The following is a 23,735-nucleotide window of genomic DNA, read 5'->3' on the forward strand; positions in this document are numbered from 1 at the left end:
TCAAGACTGAAGCATCTTTGAGATCCTCTCCTGGGGAGAAAAACATTTTCCCTTTCCCAAGAGGCTTCTATTGAATTTCACAAACCCAGGGAGGCACAATTCAGGCTACTACCTAGCAGTGGCATCAGTTTCTTGGTGGTGAGGAACCTGGAGGGGTATGGGGGATAAATATTACCTTATTTGATCTTCACTATGGTCATATGGCTTCCCCAGTGGCTCAGTTGTAAAGAATCCACTTGCCAATGCAGGAGACACTGGGTTGGGAAGATCCCATGGGGAAGGAAATGGCAACCCACTCCAGTACTCTTACCTGGAAAATCCTATGGACAGAGGAGCCTAGCAGGCTACAGTTCATGGGACTGCAAAGAGTTGGACATGATTGAGCGTGCACGCCCACACACACATAGTCACACAGATGGTCAGATGAAGCAAGGTCTATCATCCTCAATCATTGAAGGGTAAAGTGAGAAGTGTGGGTGATTGTTGCTGGACTGACTCTCACTCACACCCTCAACCGAAACCCTCAGACAGACCTCCCTCCCCTGAGGCTGACTCTGGGCTCCTCTGTGTGACTTCTTTTGGGCCAGTGGCAAACACTGCACTGGCCAGCTACTCTGCATCTAAGCCTCCAGCATGGTGGAATGGAGCAAGATCTTGGGGTTCCCTGGTATTCTTAGGGTTAGCGTTTGGAACCTGGGGAGGCTTGGGGTCCCTGAGGTGGCAGGTCCTTACCAACTAGGATAGAAATAGCTCGGTATGTAAAGGGTTGATTCAACTGTACAGGTATGGATCAGTGGATTATCACTTACCCTGATGGCAAAAATATTTAACCTCCTGATTCACTGTTACGAAGACCCTAGGGATTTGTCTCCTCTCATAACAAATACCCACAACACCCCAGGGATTTGGCTTAACACAGTTCACAAGTCCTGGCTTGGACACCACACAGGAACAAGAGTATTCTCAGATAATTTATTCCGAATTTTCATATAAACAGGTAATTATCCCATATTTTACATGCAGAGCAATTTTGATATTCAAAAAAAAAGAGGCATATTCTGTATATGGTGCTACTTGGTTCTTGTAGGAAAACATTGAAAAATATAAGAATTGAGCTTTCAGTGGGTCTTGTGTCTCTGAGTTGATTTCCGCATAAGCCGAGGCACAGGAGGTGTCTGCCGCTGACAGGCAGGGCTTGGACCCCTGCCCCCACCCCGCCAGGCACACAAGGTAGAGAGTAGACGAGCCATTCCTGAATATGTGTGGACACACTCGCTTTGGGGGTGGGGGAGGGAATACTGTTTCCTTTCTTCTCAAATGGGACCAAGAGCCCTGGGTTCCTGATTTGAGTTTTAACAAGGATTTTTAGGGCCCAAACCCAAATAAAAATGTGACCAGAGCCTGGTTCTGGACCTTGACTGGTATAAGAAGATGACAGTAAGCTCAAGAAGCCATTGGTTCCCTCTGTCTCTGGGGGACCCCTAAGGAAACATTCACCTCCAGGTACAGCCTTGGAATGTCCATTGCATTCCTTACTGTCTTTTAAAGAACAAATGCCCATCTGTACTTTCTATTCCCAACCTCAATTCTGGTGTAGATCAATATTCTCAAGAACATTCCAGAAGGTTTTCTGAAGGGATATCATTCTATGGGCATCATTCATATATATATGATCAGCGCAACCCCATCCCCCTACTCCGAACAAAATCATCATTTCTGAATCACCTGTTTGTCAAGTGGCACTCGAACCCCCTCTACCCACCACAAAGAAGAAAAAGATTGTCATTTGGGGGACTACAGCACATCCACTCATGTACCCAGATGGAGAGCACAGGCCAAACCCTGCCCACTGATCAACCTTATGGCTGTTCCAGATAAACACCTCCCAACCCAACAAGCACATTTCACGGCAGACCATCTGCTCTGGTTGGAGAGATGGAGATCTGCCCAGCAATTGGAGGCAGTCTCCAGTGGTCTCAGGGTTGTTCGTGCAGACCTTCGCATCAATTCCCACATTTCCTTTCAGTTGTGCTCAACATCTAGCCAGAGAACCAGCAACACTTCTCGCTTCTTACTAGCTTAAAAAGACAGAAAAGCACCCAGGACAGCTCCCAGAATACAAACGTTTCCAGACGTGCGTTTGACATCACTGATCCAGGGAGGAACTACTATATGTTGATTTTGCCACACATACAAAAAGGGGTTTTTAAAATAATGAGACACCTTTAAAAACAAACAACAAAAAATTCAACCAAAGCTGGCTTTGTTGCTTTTTTTTAAATAATCATCACTACAATCCTCCAGGACATCCATTTTGAGGACTGAATTCTGTTTTGACAGAGTCCACATTATCTGATGCAAAAGGAGGCTGTGATCCAAGCCTGCTTGATCTTTCACTGCAGCAGCAGAGATAGCTAAATGAAGTCAGGGAAATTCCATTCACAAAGGGCAGGCCCAGCACTTTACAGTACCTCTCCAGGGCAAGTGGAGAAAGGTGACTCTGCTGGGGTGGTGCCTACAGGTTTAGGAAGGGCAGTGAGGTCTGGTGCGTACGACAGCATTTCTGCTGGCTCCATCCAGGCTTACACATGGGTTGTCAAAGTCCCTAAGGTCAAACCGTATCAGCTTGAAGTCAACCAAACCAAAATGAGAGGGTCCAAGGTTTTGTTGCTAAAAAAATGTGTTCAGCCTCTCGGTGGGTTTAGGGTTGAGATTCTCAATATCTCCCTTCCCACTTAGAGAATAAAAACAGACACTGCATTGAGTGCTTGTGTGTAAAGTTCCCAAGATAATGATATGTCCCCCACCCAAAGCATCTCAGCCTAAAAAGAGTGGAAATAAACCATGGAGAGCCTAGGGCACCTAGATGCTCACGCACCACAGAGATTCTAAGGGGAAAGGAGCATGCTGGCTGGATCAAAGACTGTCTGTGTCTCAACACGGCAGCTTCCCTCATCAGCTAAGGGTAGCTCAGAACTGGATACATCAGATACATCGTGATGGCCTGAAACTTGCTTCATTCTTGAGGGCCATGGTGTCAATAGATGGAGGATCAAACAACAACAACAACAAAAAAGGAAGATTAAATTCAGAGGTGAATATTATCAGCCAGGAAAAGGATCTGTGCTCACATGAAAGCCGTACTTCAGCCCCACTCCCTCCCTCAAAATTCTTACTGGTCCCTGGCATTCGGAATCAGCTGATACGAATCTTCCCTGATTCAGATCGGATCCAGACAGAATTCTGAAGTCTCAAAGATGTCCATTATTGAACCACATCCTAACAATACACTGAGGTAGACTGTGCTGGGAAAAAAAAATCATTACCCCACATTCACCTGTTTATTTTTCTTTGAAAAAAAAAAATTTTTTTTACATGCTCTCCATTTCTTATGAAAGTGATTTTTTACAGTGATTTTTATATATTAAAATAAATAATTTTCCCCTAATATAAGAAAACCTTTCTGAATTAGAAAAATGTGAAAATTGCTGCTACCGTAGTATATGGCCACTACAAATTTACTACGAAAAGAACAAAATACCTAGATCTACGTGTTTCGTTCCTTTTTAACTTACATACAGATCCTCGTCTATGTACAAAATAAATTTGGCGAAAATAATTTCTGTGCTCCTTGTACCCAATCACTGAGGCTCCCTGGAAATATTCTGACATGCTGTCATTTCTGAAATCGTATAAATAAGATAGCCAGAGGCAACTGGGATGCGTGTCTACCTGTGTTCTTCATCAAGAACTGAGAAGGTTCGGAGGTCACCATGGCATCCCAGGTGTTTTGAAGCCCACAGTTCTTGAGAAGAGAAGGAAAGCAGTCTTAGACTCGTGAGAAAATGCACTCGAGAGATAACCTGTGGGTGATGATTCGGATGAACTATGGCAATGAGTCCATCATGTTCTGTATTTGAGCAGCAGTCATTCTTCCCCCAGAAGGGAAGCAGCTGTGGCATCACGCCCATTCTCATGCTCTCCGTAGTGTGAAGGTCCTTAGCGGTTTCTCCTCTGGACTTGACTCTCAGGAACTGCACGATCGTTAAGTACCTGAGAATTCAGCTCAGGCTTCACACCTGGTCCAGTTGAGGTCACTGGGCGCAGAGCAGCTTCTGGGAGCTCAGTTCTGAGGACGGTCGGTTGCCCTGAGGGCGGAGGGGACCGGCAGGCACGTCTTCATATTGCTAGTGTTTTCAAAGTCCATCCATGCTGTCCCACTTTGAGATCTAATGGTGCCAAATTTGCACAGTCCCTGTGGGACATGGACATCCCGCTGAGGAAGCTTGAGAGGTACACACAGAGAACCAGAAGATCCAGGAGCCACAAGTGTGTTTGAAGGCAGGGCTCAGCTTTTCAGAGCAGAAACCAAACCATCCATCAAACCCCATCGCCCACACGCTCAGTGTGGCCTCACCACAATGTCCAGAGGATTAGCAGCTAACGTGGCTTTAGTCCCCAAAAAAATGGATGCCTTGAAGACCAAGCAAAAGGCCACCGGTGCCTGGCCCCTCCTGCCCCACACAGGCAGACAAACCCATACGCCCTACCTCCCACCCCAGGAAATGGTCAATAATTTATGAGGCTGATACTGGAGATTCTTTTTAAAAATTAAATATGTTACAAATGTATTCTCAAAACTCTTCATCATCTCAGTTCTTGTTTTTCTTTTCTTCTTCTTTTTTAAAATCTTTTCTATGTCCTGGCTTTGTTTGGTCTTGAAAAGATCCATTATCACTCCAAATGACTCCCATGGCTCCCAGAAAACATTTTTCACCAAAGTTAAGGGAGAGTAGAATCCTGAGGCTCCATCTGGGACAGAAAAATTTGTTGAGGGCACAGTCTCCCAGTAGATAAGAAGGAAGGGGTCGGGGGTGGAGGAAGCAGGGCTCACATACTCCAGGAGAGCTGAACCTTCGTGGGCTGATCCCCAAAGTGTCCACTCAGCACACATGATTTGCACACGCGCGCATACACACACACACACACACACATAAGTGCATACATGAACCACACACCAGGACTGCAGACCCATATCCAAAGTACAAAAGCAGCAGCTATTGGTCAATTTGAGGAACTGGTTTTGTGAAGGAAAAAAACAAAAAACAATCCTTCACCCTGGATGAAAAAATACTTTCCTGAAGCCCACTCTGTAAAGCTTGGAATTCTACTAGAACTGGGTTTGTTTCTTTCTAACTTTTGTTTCATAAACAAGATTTATGTTTTATACTGTAGCTCAGACACCAGCAAAAAAAAAAAAAAAAAAAAAACTTTGTAAAAATAGATGCTTTCTTTTAAACTACTAGGGAAAATAATAATAATAATAATAACATCTGGGCTTGAAACCTCGGTGGCCCAAAAGGACAGCAGCCGTGGAAACCCCCTCCCCATCCAGGTTCACAGTTAAGTGCTCAGATGACAAGTCAAATAGGCAATGGAACCACTGCGTTTGAAGTCAGAAAAGGAACTGAAATGGATAGTCGTGATCTCTGAGCTCCGTTTGACACTGTGGCAGAGTTAGGTGGAAATCCTGAGTTTTCTGGAGGCCTTCGAACCAGAGGGAAGTGTAGACAGGAACCCTTCCCCCACTAGCAGGGGTTGTTAGGAAGGATTTGACCGGGGCAAAGTCAGAATCCGTCCGTTTTTCTTGCCCCCGTTCATGTGGGTGTAGGGGATGTGCTCGTCATAGTTTCGCTTTAGCCCCAGCGCCGACCCTCCATCCCGGCCCCCGGCCTCCTCTCTCTGCGCGTGCGAGGCCCGGTCCAGGGGCACGCTCTCCATGTCCTCAAACTCCATTTCCAGCTCCTCGCTCTCGGGCGCCTTGTTCTCCTCGCTGTGGAAGAAGGACACTTCGGGAAAGCTGGGGTGCAGGTCGTCCTTGAGCAGGTCCACGATCTCCAGGAAGGTTGGACGCATCTTGGGGTTGAACTGCCAGCACATCCGCATCAGGTCGGTGCTGCGGGACAGAGAGGGGCACGTGGAGGGTGAGGCCCCGGGGGTCCCCGCCAAGCGGCCCTCCTTCCCCGACCCCGCGCCTGCGGTGCACACACACCCACGCGGACAAGTGCTGACCTCAGGAGGGTCAAGCAGAAACAACCATTCTAAGGGCGTGAAAGATGGTTTCAAAAAGAGAGCCAAGGCTTTCCCAAACAAGATCCACAAGGGCCTCTCCTGATATTGCCACTTGGTGAAGACCAATCAGGTCCGTCTTTTTTTGTTTGTTTTTTAAATTAGAGTTGATTTACGATGTTGTGTTAGTTTCAGATGTACAGCAAAGGGATTCAGATATATATTTTTGTTGCTGTTGTTGTTCAGTCGTTAAGTCATGTCCAACTCTTTAGGACCCCACAACTACAGCCCCCCAGACTCCGCTGTCCATCCACTTCTCCAGGCAAGAATACTGGAGTGGGCTGCCATTGCCTCCTTCAGGGAATCTTCCAGACCCAGGGGTCGAACCTACATCTCCTGAGTTGGCAGGCAGATTCTCTACCACTGAGCCACCAGGGAAACCCTCAGATATATTGGGTTAGTCAAAAAGTTCATTCAGATTTTTCTGTAAGATGTTATGGAAACAAACATGTTGGTCAAGTCCGTGTATATATATATATAACTGTTTTTCAGATTCTTTTCCCTTATAGGTTATTACAAAATATTGAATATAGTTCCCTGTGTTATACAGTAGGTCCTTGTTTTTCTATTTTGTATTCAGTACTGTGAATCTATTAACCCCAAGCTCTTATTTTATCCCTCCCCGCTCCTTTCCCCTTTGGTAACCGTAAGTCTGTTTTCTGTGTCTGTAGGTCTATTTCTGTGGGTTCATCATTTTATATACACATTGTTGCTCAGAATGAGGGCAGCTGGGTGGACCCACCATAGAGGGCCAGCTCTGAGCAGGTGTTCTGCAAGCCCAGTCCCCACTCTCTGGAGAAGGGGAGGAGAGGAGGGGGCAGGGGACTCTGACTTTACTTAGGATAGGACCCAGGGGCTCAGGATTTCCATTTTACCTCTTCCTCTCACTATTGTAACTTCTTTCAGGGCAGGAGTTGACAAACTTCATCCCGTGGACCAAATCTGGTCCTCCAAGTGTTTTTGTAAATAAAGTTTTATTGGCACGTAGCTACACCCATTCAATTATGCATTGTCCCCGGCTGATTTGAACTGCAAGGCAGAGAACTGCCAGGCCCACAAAGCTGGAAATATGATATGGCCCTTTAGAGGAAAAATTGGCAGGCCCCCACCCTAGGGGCACTAATTTCCTCCTGACATAGCCAGGAAAGAAACTTCATGGAGCAATGTTTAGAAATATTTTGCTCAGAGTTTCCAAGGAATTCTGCTTCATACTTTTTTACATGTGAGATTTCTTCAAATTAGGTTTTCTAAACTGATCTCTTATTCTTGTGAGGATGAAGCATCAAAATGGCCTTCTTCCATGCATTTTTTTCAGGAAGGCAAACTTTTTTTTTTTTTGCAGAAACACTGGTAAAGAAATATTACATGCAATAAGCAATGCATAGTAAATGCTTATTGTAGAAAGGTAGAAAACACCCAACGATATAGTGAAAATACAGCTTGCATACAGCTCTCCTTCAGATATAATCTCATCTTTTCTGTCTGGATACATTCGGAAATGCAATTTATACACATTTACTACACTTAGCATTTTAACATAAGCTAGACCACTGACTTACAAAATATTTCATAAGCATCATTTGAAATGTCAATTACTATAGTGTATTATTTTATCAAATTACTTTATTGATTATTTTATAAATTTACTTGCCAGTTCTCATATTGTTGGATGTTTAGATCATTTCTTTCTTTCTTTCTTTTTTTTTTGGAGACTTTAAATAAAATTTCTGTGAGTAGCTATTATTATAATGGGCTTTCTTGGTGGCTCAGTGGTAAAGAATCTGTCTGCCAATGCTGAAGACTTGGGTTTGATCTCTGGGTCAGGAAGATCCCCAGAGAAGGAAATGGCTACCCACTCCAGTATTATTGTCTGGGAAATCCCATGGACAGAGGGGCCTGGAGGTTCATGAGTCATGAAACAGTTGGACACAACTTAGCAACTAAATGATAACAAACAAAAAATTCTTACAATAGAGTGATATGAATGACTATCTAGCCATTCCATTGACAGCAGTGAATATCATAACTCTTCCTTCTTTTCCTCTCTTCTTTTTATTGCTAATTAGGAAAATAGTACTTTCCTTTATTTTACTTTACATTTATTGGACTATTACGATGCTGGACAATTTTGCAAGTGTTTATTGATGTGCATTTGATGTTTGTGTTGTACATCTGCTCCTGCAACAAAAATTTAAGACAAATATTGGAAGGGGATATGTTGTACGTACCCCTGAAGTTTTGGTGTTTACAATTTGTGAATTCTTTTTTCCACTTTCAATGAGATATAATAAGAATATGTAGTTAAATGTAAGTCTCCACCCCAGCGCTCCAGTTTTAGTCCCCAAATAACCACTGCTGTGCAGTTTCCTCTACAACCTTCCGAAGATATGAAAGGCAATAAAGCACACATGTAATGATATAATACACAAGCATGTAGTAATATGTAGACACAACATGCAGATCCAAGTGTGCATGCAAAAGGCAAGCAAAAACACACAGACAGACATCATATAAAACACAAATGTGCATTCAAAGATAAAACTTGCAAACACAAACACACATAGACATACAATATGCAAACACGAGTATCCATGCAAAAGGCACAGACTTTTGAATAAGCACCCCACACACTACACTGCCTTTCTACACTTACACTCTCTCTGGACAATTGTCAGGTTGATCCAGGTACCCTCCATCCATGACAAATTTCAGCACCTGCTCATTTGATAGACCTTGGTAAGGCTGTTCTGCCAAGCTGGTAATTTCCCAAAGGACCACACCAAAAGACCTGCCAATGACAGTTGGGAGTAGTAACAATGAAGCCATTAAAATAAACACACACACCCTTTCTTGGCTTACTAGAACCTGGGTGGCCAGTTCTCTAAACAGTTCATGCTGCAGTTCAGAAATTCCTATAAGACTAATCTTCATTGGAATGTCACAGCAGTTGTGCAAGGGTCCCCCAGACATGCTATCCCTTCCTTTCCTTGATGCAGAAGCCATGAAGAAGTCAGTTTTTAAGTGACTCCTCTCTTGCTGGTCATAGTATCAGAGCAACCTGGAATTCAAGTGCAGTGTTTTTTCCGCCAGCCCACACATAACTCACCACATGTCTGAAGAGGTGGTGAAGACTCCGTCCTTCAGGGATTCAGGTGCCATCCACCGCACGGGGAGCAGACCTTTGCCCCCTTTCCGGTAGTAATCCGTTTCATAGATGTCTCTTGTCATTCCAAAGTCTGACAACAAACAGTTCACATGCTCTTAGCCTTCAGCTGTGACCCAGCTGTCTGCCGTTTTTACTCCCCCAGCCTTGGCAGAGCTCTTGAGTTCACCTGCCCCAGGTGTGAGCTCACATGGATCACAGCCAAATACAGTGAGAGTGGATTCTGAGGGTACTCAGAGGAGGGGGGGGGGTGGGTCACCACTTAAAAGGAAAGAAAAGAACCACCAAGCAGCAAAGAAGCGATGTTCTGACCTGCAACATGGGGATCTCAATCTTAGCAAAACTTCCTTCCTACCTACGACCTCATAGGCAACCCACGCTGAACTTTTCACCTTCTGCAGCCAACCTACTGCTCCCCATTGGATCTGGCCCCACTACCCACCTAGCTGCGCAGCCAGAAACCAAAGGCTGGGTCCTCGCTTCACAACCCCTTGTCCTCACACCCCACAGAAAAGACAGAGTTTCAGCCTCCTCATGTGTGAGTGCTAAGTCGCTTCAGTCGTGTCTGACTCTTTGTGACCCCACAGACTGTAGCTTGTTAGGCTTCTCTGTCCATGGGATTCTCCAGGCATAAATACTGGCTTGGGTTGCCATTTCCTCCTCCAGGAGATCTTCCCAACCCAGGGATCGAACCCGCAGCTCTTATGATTCCTGCCTTGGCAGGTGGGTTCTTTATCCTGAGTGCTACCTGGGAAGTTCTAAATTAGTTCACTGAATTTTAATTATTTTATTTTACTGAACTAATTTTATTTTATTTTACTGAATTAACCTCATTCTATTGTACTGAATTTAAATTCATTTAAATTAGTTCACTGAATTTTAATTATTTTATTTTATTGAATTAACTTTATTTTCCTGAATTTTTAAATTTTGTTTTACTGAATTTAAATTATTTTTATTTACTTTTACTGAATTTATTTTATTTTACTGTGCTGCTTGGTGCAGATAAAAACTGCAAGCTGCAGGGAATTCCCTGGGGGAATCAGTGGTTAGGACTCTGAGCTGGGAACCAACATCCCAGAAGCCATGTGTCCAGGCCAAAAATTGCAAGTTTCTCAAGGGCAGAAAAATTATGGTGACTTAGTCAACCTTACCCCTGTAACACCTCCTGCAGCCACCAGCACAAATACTACTTAAAGAAGTGAATGAATGAAGTAAAGAACAAATGCAATTAAACCACAGCATGAGGGTGAGCCCCCATCCCAAACCGTGCCCCTTCCCACTACTAGAAAAGATTGAAGTGCTCACTATAGACAACCGAAGCCAAAAAGCCTGGGTCACACATTTCAAGGCAGAAAGCCAGACGCACCTCCAATTTTGACTGTAAAGTCGTGGGCAACCATGCAGTTCCGGGCTGCAAGATCCCGGTGCACGAACTTCTTAGCGTTCAGGTATGCCATCCCATCGGCGATCTCTGCCGCCATCTGAATCATTTCTTGCAGGGTAGGCGGAGGGCGGCCGGGGTTATTCTAAAGTTGAAACAGGGGGGGCATGTTCAGCCACACATGTGCCTGAGGCCCAGGAGCGCGGGGTGCCCTGCCAGGTACCTGGAGACAGCTCACCTCAGCCTCAGGCCGCAGGGAACGGAGGTAACTCTTCAGGTCTCCGTGAGCCATCAACTCCATCACCACCAGCGTTGGCTGGCCTTTGGACACCACCCCCAGGAGGCGGACCTGTGGAATAAGCAGGGGCCAGGCAGATTCTTGAATGAGGGTCTGTGAGAAGATGTCCACCCACCTGGGTCTTTCTGTCTGGTACCTACATCACACCCAGCACACTGGTCCTGAGTGGCCTGTAGGAAGCCCGAAGAAACACCAAGGTCAACATCTTGTTGGATTTGGGGTGAGGGAGCGAGTGGCTACTGTCCTGGATGAAAGTGAAAGTTCCTCAGTCGTATCTGACTCTTTGCGACCCCATGGACTACACAGTCCATGAAATTCTCAAGGCCAGAATACTGGAGTGGGTAGCCTTTCCCTTTTCCAGGGGATCTTCCTAACCCAGGGATCGAATGCAGGCTTCCCATGTTGCAGGCGGATTCTTTACCAGCTGAGCCACAAGGGAAGCCCAAGAATACTGGAGTGGATAGCCTATCTCTTCTCCAGTGGACCTTCCCGACCCAGCAATCGAATCGGGGTCTCCTGCATTGTAGGTGGATTCTTTACCAACCGAGCTATCAGGGAAGCTCCACTGTCCTGGATGGTACAGATGAAAATTGCAAGCCACAGGGAATTCCCTGGCAGTCCAGTGGTTAGGACTCTGCGCTGGGAACCAAGATCCCATAAGCCATGGGGCGAGGCCAAAAAAAAAGCAAGCTGCACAAGGGCCAAAAGAATCACAGTGGTTCGTTCAACCTTGTCCCTGCAACATCTCCTGCAGCGGCCTGCACAAATACTACTTAAAGAAGTGAATAAATGGCCGCTCCCAAACAGCAACATGCCAAGGCAAACCCTTGTGTCTCTGAGCCCACCTCCAGACCTTTGCATTAACTGTTCCCTCTGCCTGATGCTCTGTCCCCTCACCTGTCCCTCAACCCAGTCCCTACATCCTGGAGTCTTTGCTCAAATATACCTTTGCCACTGCTGCCTTCCCAAACCCCCAGCTCCGCCCTCCTCTCCCCTGTTGCCATAGCATCGTCTCCTCATGGGATGACATCATTAACTTGCTGGGTTTAGCTTCTGTCTCCACTTCTGGACTGGGAGCTCCAGGAGGACAGACATCCGCTGCACCTCAGAGAAGAGAATGGAGCTCATATAGAGCAGGTGCTCCAAGAATATGCTTGGGGCAAGGATGAAAGGACTCAGGCTCAAGGGAAACTAAAGGAGTAGAAAGGCAGGGAGAGTCTGTGCTGACTGGGGAGTGGGGAGCAGGGATCGGGTGGACCAGAGTGTTTAGAGGTTACATAGGAGCCAGGAAGAGGGAAGAGATAGAAGATTCTAGAAAGTGATGGGACAGCAAAAGGGTCTCACTCTAGGTGAGGTGGGAAAGGATGGGATTGGAGAAATGAGAAGGGAAGGGCCACCTCTGGGATGCTCAGCAGAGTGGGGGCTGGGCAGAAGGTCCACACCCAGCATCCTCAAGCTCTATGCATTAAGAGGAAGGATGGAGGAGATGGGATGAGAGAATGTGTGTTAAGGAAGCCTTTGCACTGTTGTGTTGGTTTCTGCCACACGACAAGCAAATCAGTCATAAGTATATATAGGCTCTAGGTGGTCACAAAGCACTGGGCTGGGCTCCCTGTGTTATATAGCAGCTTCCCACTAGCTGTCTATTTTGCATATGGTATTGTATTATCCTCCAACTAAAAATTTAAAAAACTAAAATAAAAATTAAAAAATAAAGACTTTGTCTGCTCCCGGAGCCAGCAGGGGGACTTACCACATGGTGGCAGGTGAAGCCCTTCATGACCGAAGCCTCGTTGAGAAACTCGATCCGCTCTCGCAGGCTGGCTGACTCGTTGACCGTCTTCACTGCCACGCGCGTCTCCGCCTCACCCTTGACAATGTCCCTGGCGTTGCCCTCGTACACCATGCCAAAGGAGCCTTGCCCCAATTCTCGCAGGAGTGTGATCTTCTCTCGAGGCACCTCCCACTCGTCCGGCACATACACAGAGCATGGAAACACTACTCCTCACTTATCTACACAGCACCCTCAGCAGATCCTTCCGGGGTCCTGGCCACCTCCCACCCAACCTCCTCCTTGTAAATGTTCACTAAGTGGTTCCTGGGGTCCAGACCTTGTGCTGGGCAGTGGGCACAGGGCCAACAACAGGATGGACGGAGGTTCAGGAAGGAGCCATAATCAGTCCAGGGTCCTGGCCAGTAGCGTGCCAAGCTGAGCCTGAAACCTGTCTGATTTCAGAGTCCCCTTACCAAAGGATGCTACTTCCCATCTAAGCCTGTTGTTTCTGCAGAGTACCAAAAGGAAGGGGGAACACCCAGCCTGCCTGCCACCAGATAGGTGAGTGAGCCCACTCAAGACAACTCAGTGCCAGTGGATCTGCAAAAGGGCTACAGCCATGTGAGTGAGACCAGAAAAACCACCCAGCTGCGCACTGCCCAGCTGGCAAAGCCACCACACTTTGAGCCAATAGATAGTGGTTGTTTTAAGCCCCTAAGTTTGGAGTTGTTTGTTACACAGTGGCAAATAATTTGCAGACAAACACACAGTCTTAAGAAAAACCATGATGCTTCCTGCCCTCCTCTGCACCTGTTGCATGCTAAAATTGTATCCCTCACACATTTATATGTTGATGTCCGAACCCAAGTTTTTCAGAATGTGACTGTATTTAGAGGTGGAATCTTTACAGAGATGATCAAGGTAAAATAAGGTCATTGCTGCTGCTGCTAAGTCACTTCAGTCATGTCCGATTCTGTGTGACCCCAGAGACGGCAGCCCACCAGGCTCCCTCGTCCCTGGGATTCTCCAGGCAAGAACACTGGAGTGGGTTGCCATTTCCTTCTCCAATGCATGAAAGTGAAAAGTGAAAGTCAAGTCGCTCAGTCGTGTCTGACTCTTAGCGACCCCATGGACTGCAGCCCACCAGGCTCCTCCATCCATGGGATTTTCCAGGCAAGAGTACTGGAGTGGGGTGCCATTGCCTTCTCCGAAATAAGGTCATTAGAGTGGCCCTAATCCAATCTGACTGGAGTCCTTGAAGAGATTAGGACACAGATACACACAGAGGGAAGATACAGGGAGAAGATGGCCATCTACAAGCCAAGGAGAGAGGACTCAGGAGAAACCAACCCTGCTAACACCATGATCTCAGAGTTCCAGCCTCTGGGGCTGTGAGGAAATCAAACTCTTTTCTAAGCCGTCCAGTCTGAGTACAGCAGTCTAAGCAACACAATACCATCACCAATGGCTCTTGCAAGGACATTGGATCATACAAGAGCTCTGAACCCAAATGAACTTACACATACTCACTGGGGAGTCCCTCTCCCAGCCCCCAAGATCCCAGAGCTTGGACCTTGCCCTCTGTATCTCTTGGCCCAGAACTTCCTGGCCTTAAAGACCCACGACCTGCAACTTCCAGCTTTCCCTGAGCACCTCTGTGCCTTCAGCCATTGCTGCAACCCCAGAAGGAAGCAGGATAATAGAGTGGAAGCAGAACACTGTGGGGGTTGATGGCAGCCCTGGGGTTCAGCTTTCCCATCTCTGACATGGTTAACAATGCCATTTGCCAAACAGAGAGAAAGGCTCTGGATCAACACTCACCCCTTCTTGCTCCTAGACTCTGTGCCTATTCCCACTGGGAATAACCCCCTTGTCTAGGTTCCCTATTCTGATGCTTTGACGTCTTGCTGGTGCTAGAAGGACTGCCCTTCCTGGGGGTGGCCAGTTCACACAGAGAGTAAATGAAGTGCCCGAGAGTCCACCTTTCATATGCAAAACAGCCAATCCAGAGCCCACATCCTAACCCCCTCCATCATCAGGCTCTCACACTCTGGGGCACCATCCCCCTGCCCTGATCATCCCAGGTCCAGTTAGGAGACAACCAGGGACAGCTCATATGCCCCAGATGCTGCTGAAATAGTTTTAGCTTGAATTAGCCCCTCTTATGTCTTGCCTCACCTTTCCCATGGAAAAGACAATAAAGCCTCTTACTAATATTTTTCTCCCACTCCCTCTGCCTCCTGACCAACCCTGGTGCTTCCCCGTGTGGACCTGCCTACTGTTTCTCCAGGCTCCATGAGTCTACCTTTTTTCCTCATGACATTCACTTCTATATCTGCATGTTTTATCAGACTTCTTTGAAATGAATCCCAGGTATCCTTAAAAACACCACCCCTGTCTCCCAAAGCAGCATCCTGCCATGCAATAGTGTTCATGCCTTGAAAGTCGCTCTTTGATTTTTTTTTTTTTTTTGCTGCATGAAGCATTTTAGAAGGTTGAAATGCAATAGCTGCCTTTGTGTCTAAAGGAACAGCCAAAGCTTTATCTACAAGGGTCACTCACTGCCCTTTGGTGCAGTCAAGGGAACATGGTCATCGGTCCTATGCTCCTGTCACCAGCATCAGCATCTTACCCATATTCAGTGGCCACCAAGAGCAGAGGTGCTGGTGGTACCCACCCAGCCTCCCATATTCCCCATCTGGTCCTTGCTTCTCGTTTGCCCCATCCCTCATCTCCAGTCTCCCATCTTGGCCTCTGACTCCACCTCCCAGCTTGGATGGCCTGTTTTGTCACCACTTTCTGGCTCTGACCCTTGGCACGCTCTCTAGCACAGGACCCGTGCTCTGTATCTCTACAGCTGCAGCACCAAGTTGAGGGTGTCTCAGCCCAGCCCAAGCACATCTAGATCATGTAGATCAGCCCATCCAAACAAGTGCCAGACGGCAGGTGTCTAATTGCTCCTGGTAACAGGGTTTCTGCACAAGGGGCAGGTGTGCCAACTCAAGGGAACAAGAAGACTCTTCTCAGCCCCCCAGGGTACCAACCCTTGACTGTCAATTGATAGAGATGGCAAAGGAAACCAAACAGAGGGGTTCTGGTCATCCACGGGCAAAGGGATAGAACTCACCATCGCTGGCACTGAGGTACTCTGGGTTTGAAGAAGCATACAGTGGTCCCAATGGCCCATCTGGCTGCCTGGATGAGAAGAATGGAGACATTCCATCTTGATAAACTCACAGGACTCTGTGGGTGTCTAGCAGGAGGATATAACCTCCCCAGAGCAAACAGCTACCCTTATTAACAGCAGCCACATAATCCTGGATACAGTCTGCGGTGAGGGTGGGGGATCCTAATTTTTTTTAGCAGAAGCCCATCAGATGGCTACTTAAGTGCATCAGCGTGGAACAGCTTACCCATAAACTATAATTTATGGCTGTCATTATAACATCTAAAAACTATTCACCCGCTGCTGTTCTGAAACCATCTCATTCTAGCTTATGAGAAACAACTGTTGAATTTTCAGGAAATTTGCAAGCCAGTTGTTAAATACAACCACCGCTTAAAATTAAATCACATAAGCCTACAGTTAAATATATTATCTTCAAAGCAAACGTAATGCATACTCAAAACTGGCCACTTCCTAATTATCACACTGTATCTTACACTCTTCAGTCCATCTCTGTTACCTTCTTTATTTAGATGGTTGCATACATAAGGCAGAAATACTATATGTTCATGAGTCACTGCACTGTGGTAGTTATTTAGTCGCTAAGCTGTATGCCTGACTCTTTTGCGACCCCATGGTCTGTAGCCCACCAGGCTCCACTGTTCATGGGATTTCCCAGGCAAGAATACTGGAGTGGGTTGCCATTTCCTTCTGCAGGGGATCTTCCCGATCCAGGGATCGAACCTGCATCTCCTGCATTGGCAGGTGGATTCCTTACCAATGAGCCACTGGGGAAGCCCCAGTAGAAACATGTCATTGTATTATTTGTCCAAATCCTTACAATGCACAACACCGAGAGTGAAGCATAATATAAACTATGGACTTTGGGTGATAACAATGTATGGATGTAGGTTTATCAGTTAGAACACTGATGTTGATAATAGGGGATCATGCACGGGTCAAGGGGTGTATGGGAAATTCTTATACTTTTGCCTCAGTTTTGCTGTGAACTGAAAACTAAGAAATCAAATCCATGTTTAAAAAAAAATGGATAAATTAAATCCTATCATAATGCATATGGCTTTCCCTGTTGGCTCAGATGGTAAACAATCTGCCTACAATGCAAGAGATCTGGGTTTGATCCCTGGGTCAGGAAGGTTCCCCTGGAGAAGGGAATCGCTACCCACTCCAGTATTCTTGCCTGGAGGATTCCATGGACAGTGCTGTCTGCCAAGCTACAGTCCATGGGGTTGCAAAGAGTTGGACACGACCGAGCAACTAACACACATGTAGGCATACTTTTCCCCAAGAGAGCTGGTTGTTAACCACTTACCAGCACATCACCACACTCACCTCTTTCTCAGGAATAGACAAATACTTCCAATCACAACACTGAAGAGAAAGACAAAGATGAGGGGACCGATGATGATTTTTGCAATATTTGATGGCACGTCTACTGAAATAGAATAAGAAAATGTAGGGTTCTCATCAAAATGTGTTCACATCAAAGGTCATGCCAGAAAGCATATCTACACATCTAATGGGCCACTCACGCTTGTTCCCCTTCTCTAGTCCCTGAGTCAGTATCCCCTGCAGTGACCCCAGACCACTGCCCAGCGCCAGCTTTCTCCCTTCACCACCGGCTTCATAGACATGTAACCCAAGCCATCAGCTAGGTCCCCTACTCAGAAGGTCCTTGTTGGTTTTCAGTCACTAAGTCATGTCTGACTCTTTGAGACCCCATGGACTTTAGCCCTTCAGACTCCTCTGTCCATGGGATTTCCCAGGCTAGAATACTGGAGCAGGTTGCCATTTCCTTCTCCAAGGGATCTTCCCAGCCCAGGAATCATACCTGGATCTCCTGCATTGGCAGGAGGATTCTTTACCCCTAAGCTACCAGATTAGAGATATTAGAGACACCAAGAGATACCAAGGGAACATTTAATGCAAAGACAATAAAGGACAGAAATGGTATGGACCTAACAGAAGCAGAAGACATTAAGAAGAGGTGGCAAGAATACACAGAAGAACTATACAAAAAAGATCTCCATGACCCAAATAATCACGATGGTGTGATCACTCACCTAGAGCCAGACATCCTGGAATGAGAAATCAAGTGGGCCTTAGGAAGCATCACTACGAACAAAGCTAGTGGAGGTGATAGAATTCCAGTTGAGCTATTTCAAATCCTGAAAGATGATGCTGTGAAAGTGCTGTGACTCAATATGACAGCAAATTTGGAAAACTCAGCAGTGGCCATAGGACTGGAAAAGGTCAGTTTTCATTCCAATCCCAAAGAAAGGCAATGCCAAAGAATGTTCAAACTACTGCACAATTGGACTTATCTCACATGCTAGCAAAGTAATGCTCAAAATTCTCCAAGTCAGGCTTCAACAGTAGTGAACCGTGAACTTCCAGATGTTCAAGATGGTTTAGGAAAGGCAGAGGAACCAGAGATCAAATTGCCAACATCCACTGGATCATTAAAAAAGCAAGAGAGTTCCAGAAAAATATCTATTTTTGCTTTATTGACTACGCCAAAGCCTTTGACTGTGTGGATCACAACAGACTGTGAAAAATTCTTAAAGAGATGGGAATACTAGACCACCTGACCTGCTTCCTGAGAAATCTGTATGCAGGTCAAGAAGCAACAGTTTGAATTGGACATGGAACAACAGACTGGTTCCAAATCAGGAAAGGAATACATCAAGGCTGTGTATTGTCACCATGCTTATTTAACTTATGTGCAGAGTACAGCATGCGAAATGCCGGGCTGGATGAAGCACAAGCTGGAATCAAGATTGCCAGGAGAAATATCAATAACCTCAGATACACAGATGACACCACCCTTATTGCAGAAAGCAAAAACTAAGCTTCTTGATGAAAGTGAAAGAGGGGAGTGAAAAAGTTGACTTAAAACTCAATATTCAGAAAACTAAGATCATGGCATCTGGTCCCATCACTTCATGGCAAATAGATGGGAAAACAATGGAAACAGTGAGAGACTTTATTGTCTTGGACTCCAAAATCACTGCAGATGGTGATTGCAGCCATGAAATTAAAAGACGCTTGCTCCTTGGAAGAAAAGCGATGACCAACCTAGACAGCATATTAAAAAACATTGCTTTACTAACAAAGGTCCATCTAGTCAAACCTATGGTCTTTCCAGTAGTCATGTATGGATGTGAGAGTTGGACTGTAAAGAAAGCTGAGCACCCAAGAATTGATCCTTTTGAACTGTGGTGTTGGATAAGACTCTTGAGAGTCCCTTGGACTGCAAGGAGATCCAACAGCCAATCCTAAAGGAAATCAGTCCTGAATATTCATTGGAAGGACTGATGCTGAAGCTGAAATTCCAATCCTTTGGCCACCTGATGTGAAGAACCAACTAATTGGAAAAGACCCTGATACTGGGCAAGATTGAAGGCGGGAGGAGAAGGGGACGACAGAGGATGAGATGGCTGGATGGCATCACCAACTCGATGGATGTGAGTTTGAGTGAACTCCAGGAATTGGTGATGGACAGGGAGGCCTGGTGTGCTGCAGTTCATGGGGTCGCAAAGAGTCGGACACGACTGAATGACTGAACTGAACTGAAGCTACCAGGGAAGCCCTCAGAAGGTCCTGCTCTCTATTTAATGCTCTGCTCTTCCTGTCTTGAAAATCTTGACACTTTTTAAACCAGGGACCAAGTCTTTTCAGTTTGCACTGAACCCTTCAAATTAAATAGCTTATTTCAATCCCAGCAGTACCTCTGGCAGATGAAAAATCCATTGGAAGTGCCCTGTGTGTGCCAGGGGGTCGTCCCAAAGAACTAAACCAACTGAAGAAATGTTATGCAGCCTTAATTCTAATTCTCATGCAAGGCTGAATTGTCTGTAATTACAAAAGCACCCATGTATTCAGACGCTTCCAAGCCAAGGAAGAAAGTGAGTTCTGGGAAGCCAGAGAAGGAACCTGGTCCTTCGGGTCTTTAATAGTAACAGTTTACTGAACACTTATGAACATACCAGGTACTGTTTGAAGTGCCCTGCCTGGGAGATCTTAGTTAATCATTCCATAAGCCAAAGTGGCGGGGGTGGGGTGGGGGTGGTGTTAACATCAATGTCAGTTAACAGAATGGGACACAGAGGCTCAGAGAGGTGAGAGTTCTTGCCCAAGTTTAAGAGTTGATTCAAGGTGGAGCAGAGATTTGAACCCAGGCCATCTGAGCAAGTTCTTGACCACTGCTCCATGCTGCCCTTAGGGGTCAGCTCTATCCGGAGACATCTTGTCCTCTTGGACCTCCCTGAATTGACAGCAAACTGCCTCCTTCCACATGGAGAAAGCCTCTCTAAATATTTGATGATTGGATGTTGTTCAGTTGCTCAGTCATGTCTGACTCTTTGCGACCCCATGAACGGCAGCACGCCAGGTTTCCCTGTCCTTCACTGTCTCCCAGAGTTTGCTCAAATTCATGTCCATTGAGTCGGTAAGGTCATCCAACCATTTCATCCTCTGTAGCTCCCTTCTCCTCTTGCCTTCAATCTTTCCCAGCATCAGGGTCTTTTCCAATGACTCTTCACATCAGGTGGCCAAAGGAATGGAGATTCAGCTTCAGCATCAGTCCTTCCAATGAATACTCAGGGTTGGATGGGACATGAAAAATGGAAACCGTCTGGTCATGTGCCATGGTGGGCATTTTTCTTAGGAGGGGAAAAGGTGGAGGCTACCAATTGCCCAGCACCCAGCACACCTGGGAGCCATGATGCCCACCCCACCCCACCTCTGCTTCCCAGACCCACAGACCAGTTCACTCCTGAGATTCCCGTGGCCACCAAAACTAGGATTCAGGAAGGGAGGCAGCCAGGATGCAAAATTTGAGAGGAACTCTTGCTTTGGGCCATGCCAGGGCAGAGTCACCCCCAGAGGGTGAGTGCCTCTTTAAATATTACACCCTGGGTGTCTTGCCAGCTTCCTTATTATTTAAGAAAGAGTTGTTAATCGAATGTGTTGAATATTTAATTCTCCATTGTTAGCTACTGTTAGTAAGCTGTGCTGAATTTCCTCAATCATTTATCTTTTGGTGACATCTCTGATCATTTCCTTAGGATGAATTTCTAGAGCTACCATTGCTGGCTGAAACAGTAAAAGCTTTTATAAGCCTTTTTTTTTGGATATATGTTATTAAAGGACTGTGGTTTAGGACTCACCTACCATAAAAATAACATCCATGTGTCTGCACTCTTGAATAACACTGTGTGTAATTAAATAACAGAAACAAGCAAAACACTTGCCAATTTGATAAGTTAAAAATTCTATTTCATTTTGATTTGCCTTTTTTTTCCCCTTTTGGTGTGGTTTTGAGTGAAGTTGGTCATTTTTCCCCTTATGTTTTCTATTTTTCTATTTCTTTTAAAATTGGCTATTTACATCCCTTGCTTATTTTTGTGTGAGGACATATATCTTTTACTCATAGGAGACATAGATACATACTCATTTTGTATTAAAGATATGAACTCTTTGTCAATGAGGTCACAAATATTTTCCCCATTTTGATAATTTCTTTCGAATTCTGTTCATGGTTTCCCTCTAAATCCTTGAAAAATCCGTGTTAGCAATGTCTTTGTTATTGATGAAGCCCTTGGAACACACCTGAGTTTATGCTAAGAGAGAACATAGTTTGAGATAGGGGCTGGTTACTGGAAGACCATGTGTGTGATTAGAGGGGTTGGACTTTCAGCCTGGTCTCCAAACAGGGGAGGGGGTTTGGAGATGGAGTTCAGTCATGTGGTTAATGACTTGATCAACCTCACCGATATAATGAAACCCCAATAAAAACTCTGTTCACCAAGGCTCAGAGAAGCTTCCTGGCTGGTGGGCACATTGATATGCCAGGATGGTGCTGCGATGTATCCTGATTCCATGGAGAGAAGACACAGGAGCCATGTCTTCCAGTCTGCTCTTGGCCCCCGCCCTACGCGGCTCTTTATCTGAGTGGTCCTGACTTACATCTTTTATCATAAAGCCCACTGTCCCACAGCATTTTCCTGAGTTCTATGAGCCATAGGTTGTTGTTCGGTCATTTAGTCCTGTCTGACTCTTTACGACTCCATGGACTGCCAGGCTTCCCCGTCCTTCACTCTCTCCTGGAGTTTGCTGAAACTCATGCCCATTGAGTCAATGATGCCATCCAATCATTTCATCCTCTGTCGTCTCCTCCTACTCCTGCCCTCAATCTTTCCCAGCATCAGAGTCTTCTCTAGCAAGCAACTAAATCTGAGGGGGTTGTGATAACCCCCAGATTTGTAGCCAGCCAGTCAGGAGTGCAGGTGGCCTGGAGAACCCCCAAGCTTTCATCTGGTATCTGAGGTGAGGGTAATTTTGGTGGGAACCATGCTCTTTAACTTGACCAGAACCAGCCCAGCAAGAATCCCTTTCCACTTTCCACAGTCTCACCAAGCCTGGCAGATGAAAATCCAGCCAACTAAGCAGAAGCTCTATCTTCCCCCCTCCCACCCAAGTTTCCACTCCTCCTGGTCTAGAATTGCCCCTCCTTCTAAGTGTCTGGGTTCCTACACCATTGGTCTGTCCCCTCTTTTTTTTTTTGTAAAGTTTTTATTTAATTATCTGGCTGCACTGGGTCTTAGTTGTGGCATGTGGGATCAAGTTCCCTGACCAGGGATCAAACCCAGGGCCCCTGCATTGGGAGCATGGAGTCTTAGCCACTGGACCACCAGGGAAGTCCCAGGGTCTGTCCCCTCTTATACATTCTTCTAGGTTTCAGCCAAGATGCCCCCGCCTCCAGGAAGCACTCCCTGACCAGCTCAGCTCTCCCCATCTCTCCCTATTGTACTGTCCACAGTGTGTCCAGCTCGCTCAATGGCAGCACTTCCTGCCAGCACGCCCAAGGCTGAGTAGATAAGCTCCCACATACTCCCTTGGAGGACATGGCCCATCTGAAGACAAAGATGGAGACCCCAATAACAGGAGCTAATGTGCTTATCACACGTGCCCTGTGCCAGCCACTTGACATTCATGATGTCTCTGAAGCCTCCCTTCACCTCCAGTGGTGGTCCTAGTATTATACCCATAGTCAGATGAGGAAGCATGTGCTTAGAGAGGGCAAGCATCTTGCCCTGGTCACACAGCAGCAGCCGGTGGACCCCGAGGTCAAGTCAGAGGCAGTACCCACAGCCTCCAGGCTTCCCCAAGCATCCTCTGAAACACCCTGCTAGGCCCAGCACCAAGCACAGACTCTACCAGTCGAAGTGGCCGTGCAGACTTACAATAGTCTGTCACGTAGAAATAGGTGGCTTCCGTCCAAGACCCATTGCCTGCCAGGGAGGTGGCCCGAACTCGCACACTGTAATTCCCAGGCAGCAGCCCACGCAGCCGGCAGCCACGCTCCAGAGCATAATGTCGGCGGGAGACGCAGAGGTGCAGCTCCTGAAAGACAAAGATCCCACTCAGAAACAACATGGAGGGAGTGAGGCATAAACACTGCAACATGTGAGCGACTTTGAGCCTCATGAAATTCCCAAACCATAGCTCTATGGATAAGGCACAGATAGAGAGATTATCGGGCTTCCCTGGTGGCTCTGAGGGTAAAGAATCCACCTGCAACGCAAGGGACCCAGCTTCGATCCCTGGATCAGGAAGATCCCCTGGAGAAGGGAATGGCAACCCACTCCAGTATTCTTGCCTGGAGAATCCCATGGACAGAGGAGCCTGTTGGGCTACAGTCCAAGGGGTTGCAAAGAGTTGGACATGACTGAGTGACTTTCATGTTTTCACTTTCAGAGAAGTTATTGTTGTTGATAATAGCCAATATTCCAAAAC

General features: G+C 46.3%; 1 protein-coding gene across 4 annotated transcripts in view; it reads right to left on the reverse strand.

The window, feature by feature from the left end:
- Nucleotides 1-958: 958 nt before the first annotated feature.
- INSR (insulin receptor) overlaps nt 959-23,735 on the reverse strand; it is a 146,309-nt gene continuing 123,532 nt past the window's right edge. For 2 of the 4 annotated variants that reach the window (XM_005208817.5, XM_005208815.5), the window contains 9 exons: nt 23,183-23,342; nt 17,268-17,367; nt 15,876-15,943; nt 12,728-12,972; nt 10,915-11,025; nt 10,662-10,821; nt 9,236-9,365; nt 8,783-8,917; nt 959-5,956 (listed from right to left, as the gene is read on the reverse strand). In XM_005208817.5, the coding sequence (XP_005208874.1) occupies nt 5,602-5,956; nt 8,783-8,917; nt 9,236-9,365; nt 10,662-10,821; nt 10,915-11,025; nt 12,728-12,972; nt 15,876-15,943; nt 17,268-17,367; nt 23,183-23,342 (1,464 nt within the window). In that variant the 3' untranslated portion in view covers nt 959-5,601. Of the gene's footprint in view, nt 5,957-8,782; nt 8,918-9,235; nt 9,366-10,661; nt 10,822-10,914; nt 11,026-12,727; nt 12,973-15,875; nt 15,944-17,267; nt 17,371-23,182; nt 23,343-23,735 lie in introns of all 4 variants that reach the window. The other 2 variants (XM_005208816.5, XM_002688832.7) reach the window with 1 other exon arrangement.

This window comes from Bos taurus, chromosome 7, assembly GCF_002263795.3.
Source record: "Bos taurus isolate L1 Dominette 01449 registration number 42190680 breed Hereford chromosome 7, ARS-UCD2.0, whole genome shotgun sequence".
Classification (NCBI taxonomy): Eukaryota; Metazoa; Chordata; class Mammalia; order Artiodactyla; family Bovidae; genus Bos; species Bos taurus.